We start from the raw sequence: 3,849 nt of genomic DNA, 5'->3' as shown, positions 1-3,849 counted from the left end.
GGCCCTGCCATCCAGGCCGTGCCAACCTGGTCTCAGCGCCCCCCCCACTGATGGCCGGCCACCTACTTCTCTCCAAGGCAGAGCTCACCCCGCTGCCCTCAGTCAGCCCCAGGCACAAACCCGTTTACCAGGCTCGGAGATGAATGAATGAATGACTCCCGGAAACCGAGCAGCACACAAAAGCGTGCTGGAGGGAGCGGGATTCGGGGCGAAGACAGGACGATTTGCATTCGGAGCTTCCAAGGGTAAAAATATCTGGCTTCGCAGAGAGGCGGGAGCTGAAGCTCCGAGAACCCCGCTTTCCTCCTGGAGACCTGAGCCCGCTGCCGGCCGATGCCCCAGGGCCCTGAGGCCTGGCGGTGCCCAGCACAGAGGAGGCCTCAGTGGAGGATCGGTGGGCAGCTACGAGAGCAGAGCACGGTCGGGGAGGGCGGCGTGCTGGCCGTCTCTCCGTCTGCACCAGCGCACAGTCCCTCCTCCCCCCGTCCTGCGGGGACCCCCTCACTAGCCCGATCGGCACTCGGAGGAAAGATGGCAAACCGTCTGACGGACCAGGAGAGGAATTTTCCGGGGCAGGACGTTTTCCCTGGACGGTGTTGTGACACGTTCCCCCCCGCCCCTCGACAAAGAGACCTCACCGATGCTGCCAGCATGTGGGGGGCTCAGCGCAGGCCCCCCACCCCTGCCCCAGGCTGTGCGTACAGCAGACGTGTGTTTGCCTTTCCTTTAAAACGGGGCGCACTCACTGTAATCGTCGACGTCAATCTTCCGGTACTCCACTTTAGGCATCTGTCGGTCATCCACGGCCCTCTGCACGTGTTCATTTGTTTCTAGGTCGAAAATTTCTGGGGGAGAGAGGCAAAAAGGTGCATTCGGGTTTAGCCACCATTTACAAAGCTGTGGGTTTCCACGCGCATCACCCCCTCTCCCCAGTTCCTGTCCAGGCCTGGAGGCGGTCAGCGGTGTCCCCACCATACGGGCCAAGACACGGAGACATTAAAATGCTTGACGTTACGTGACGGGGCAGGTGCCTGGTCACGCACCAGGAGCTCAGACAGGAGCTCCCTTCCCTCTGTAGGAGGCGCCCCCGTCCCCACAGATGTCCGCTCTGGTGGCTTTTACCCCATACGCGCATTGGGGTGTGCTCCCTGTGCTCCCTGGAGAGCTCTGCTTTTGACTTGGGCCGAGGGCACCTCCAGCCTGCAGCATACAAATGGCCACTCCTTAATTAGGTGTGGGCCTCCTCTGATGTTTGGGATTAGCTGTTATCACATCTGGAGGAAGGAAGCCTGCTCCCGAGGGCCACTCCCCAGCTGTGCCCCTTGGCCGGCACCGCCTGCACCCTGGGCCTTCCCAGAGACACTGGGCTCTCCACTGGGCTGAGTTTTGGGAAATTAGAGGCCAGAATCTGATGGGGCTAGAAATCAACTGACCAGTCCCTCACGTTTGTGCAGGAAGTAGAGGGCAGGATTGTGTGTGCGCACACGCGTGCACGCATATGCATGCACGTGCATGTGTGTGCAGCATGTGTGCGTGTGCATGTGTACGGCATGTGCATGTGCTAGCAGCGCATGCATGTACACGTGTATGTGCACGGAGATCGCGGAGTCTGCAGGGCCACCTGCCGCATGGTCAGGCCTCCCGGCCCGGACCTGCTGTGCCACCCCTAGCCAGCCCTTTCTGGGTCATTCGGTGTGCTCTCCCATGTGCACCTTCCCTGTGGGTCGGGACCCTGACCCCTTGTGTGACTGGGCACCACAGACACCGTCCGCCCATCCTGGGGTCACGCAGCTCCAACTGGACATAGGCGCCGATGCTCGGGAGGCCATGCCTCGGCCGCAGACCCTGAGCTCTGCATGTCCAGTCGCTGGCGTTCGTGGCCAGGGCCCCGCTCACGTCATCGTTTGCCAGGCATGTGATCTCCTTGAGACCCACAGCTGCGGCCGGCACGCAGTGGGCGGTGGCCAAGAGCGAACTGAACTGTGCCCCATTTCAGATGGTCGGCTCGAGGCCCAGCTCCCCGGAGGGCGCGCCCCGCCCTCCGCCCTCCCTCGCCCCGCCCCTCCCTGCGCCCCGCCCCCGCCCCACCCCCCGCCCTCTTTTCCGAGGCTGCTCCCACGCTCCCCCGGCGGGGATCGTCTGCTCCCGCACGGTCAGAATCTCGGGAGGAGCGGGGCTTTGCTGCCCGCGTTCTCGCAGCCCGGACGCTGAATTCCCGTCTGCGCGAGCCGCGTCGCCTGCCTCTCGCGCTGGCGGTGGCGGGCGGGGCCGAGAGCAGCGGTGGGCGGGGCCGAGAGCAGCGGTGGGCGGGGCCGAGAGCAGCGGTGGGCGGGCTCGCCTGGCACGCTGCTCTCGCGCGTCTACCAGACACAGGGGTGCGACCGCCGCGGCTTCCCCCGGCGTGAGGGACCCGGGGCTGACACGCGGCCGGGCCGACGTGCGCAGTTTACAGAGGCCAACGAGGGAGGCTCCTCCGCGGAGCCCGGCGACCCCGCAGGCCGCTGCGCCTCTCGCCTCCTGTCTTCGTCGTTCAAATGCAGAGTGGGGGGCGTGCGGGGCGCGGGGTGCGGCCCAGGCCGTGACTCCGGCCCACGGGGGCCCTGCCTCCCTGACATGTGGCTGGACCCCGCACCCCGCAGGCTCTCGCCCGCTGCCCCGTCGTGCTGAGCCTGCAGCCTGCGGCCAGGCGACTCCTCCACCCAGAAAACCGACCCCTCCTCCGGGGGCGACGAGGCCTTCGCAGTCCCTCCCGTTCCCTCTGACCGCCAGGCCAGCGCTCTGAGTGGCTTTTGCATCCATCCCGACATTCGTTTTTTGGGCGTTTTAATTTTTTTTTGGCGTTTAAACGATTTTTAAAAGTTGATTTATGTCTGGTTCTATTTTTATCTTTTAATTTAAAACTTTAATAATTGTTTGATAGGTCTGTGGACTAGTATCACTATTGTTTTTTTCTAAATGCGGCCTCTCTTTCATCTACTTTGGGATGCTTCCACCATTTTTTAACCTGTGTCCAAATACGCCGTTGGAGGTCTTTTTTCCAAAACTTTCCCCCTAGTGGTTGTCCTTGGTGCTTGAAACCATGTACCACCGAGCCAGGTGTCCCCGAGTCACTGACACTTGGCTGCCCTGGCAGTCAAAGGAACTGCAAAGTCACTCCTGCCACCAGGCCCTGAGGGAATTACGGACATGCCATGAGGTGTGACTTTCCGTGGGAAGGGAGGAGACACAGCCAGGGTCCTGCCGGGGAGGCTCGTGCCACCGTGTGAAGGCGTGGGTGGGGGAGGAAGGCCCAGGGTCCTTGGGGACAGGGCAGAGGAGGACCTCAGAAGGGCGGGGCTGAGGCCACCGTCCTCACGTCTCAGCCCCCCTGAGGTCTGCATGGGACCATGCGCACCGTCCCCACCCCTCTGTGCGAATATCCACGACCACGTCCATCTCCGTGGGGTCCATTCTGGCACAGAGGTGGCGTGTCCCTTCGAGGCCCTGCCGTGAAGCTGTCCCCAAGGCCACGAGGACAGATGAGCCTTGAAGCGCCACTGGGCCTTGGGCACGGTGCAGGCTGTAAGAGGGGGAGGCGGGACAGGGCCAGTGCTCACGCCCGTGGCCGTGGGCCCTGCTCCGTCACAGACGAGGCCCCGTGCGGCCTGCGATAGCTCCAGGCCTCGGCATATGTGGAGTGGGGTCTCCTGGGGGGACACCGACCTTTACCTCCACCACGTTTGGTGACACTGGCGGTCAGCGGACCGCGAGGGCGTGTCCCCTCCCTGTGTCCCACGGGGAAGCAGCTGGACTGCCCCGCGCGGCTGCGCTGCCTCGTCCCGGGTGACAGGAGGTGTGAGGAAGGCCAGG

At 63.6% G+C, this 3,849-nt stretch overlaps 1 protein-coding gene across 1 annotated transcript in view; it reads right to left on the bottom strand.

Annotated features, from left to right (window-relative positions):
* DPP6 (dipeptidyl peptidase like 6) overlaps positions 1-3,849 on the bottom strand; it is a 115,682-nt gene that overhangs the window by 21,829 nt on the left and 90,004 nt on the right. The window contains exon 14 of the mRNA XM_023536731.1: positions 747-845. Coding sequence (XP_023392499.1) covers positions 747-845 — 99 coding nt within the window. The remainder of the gene's footprint in view (positions 1-746; positions 846-3,849) is intronic.

Source organism: Pteropus vampyrus, unplaced genomic scaffold, assembly GCF_000151845.1.
Source record: "Pteropus vampyrus isolate Shadow unplaced genomic scaffold, Pvam_2.0 Scaffold168, whole genome shotgun sequence".
Taxonomy (NCBI): Eukaryota; Metazoa; Chordata; class Mammalia; order Chiroptera; family Pteropodidae; genus Pteropus; species Pteropus vampyrus.
This window is presented reverse-complemented; position numbering and strand designations above follow the sequence as displayed.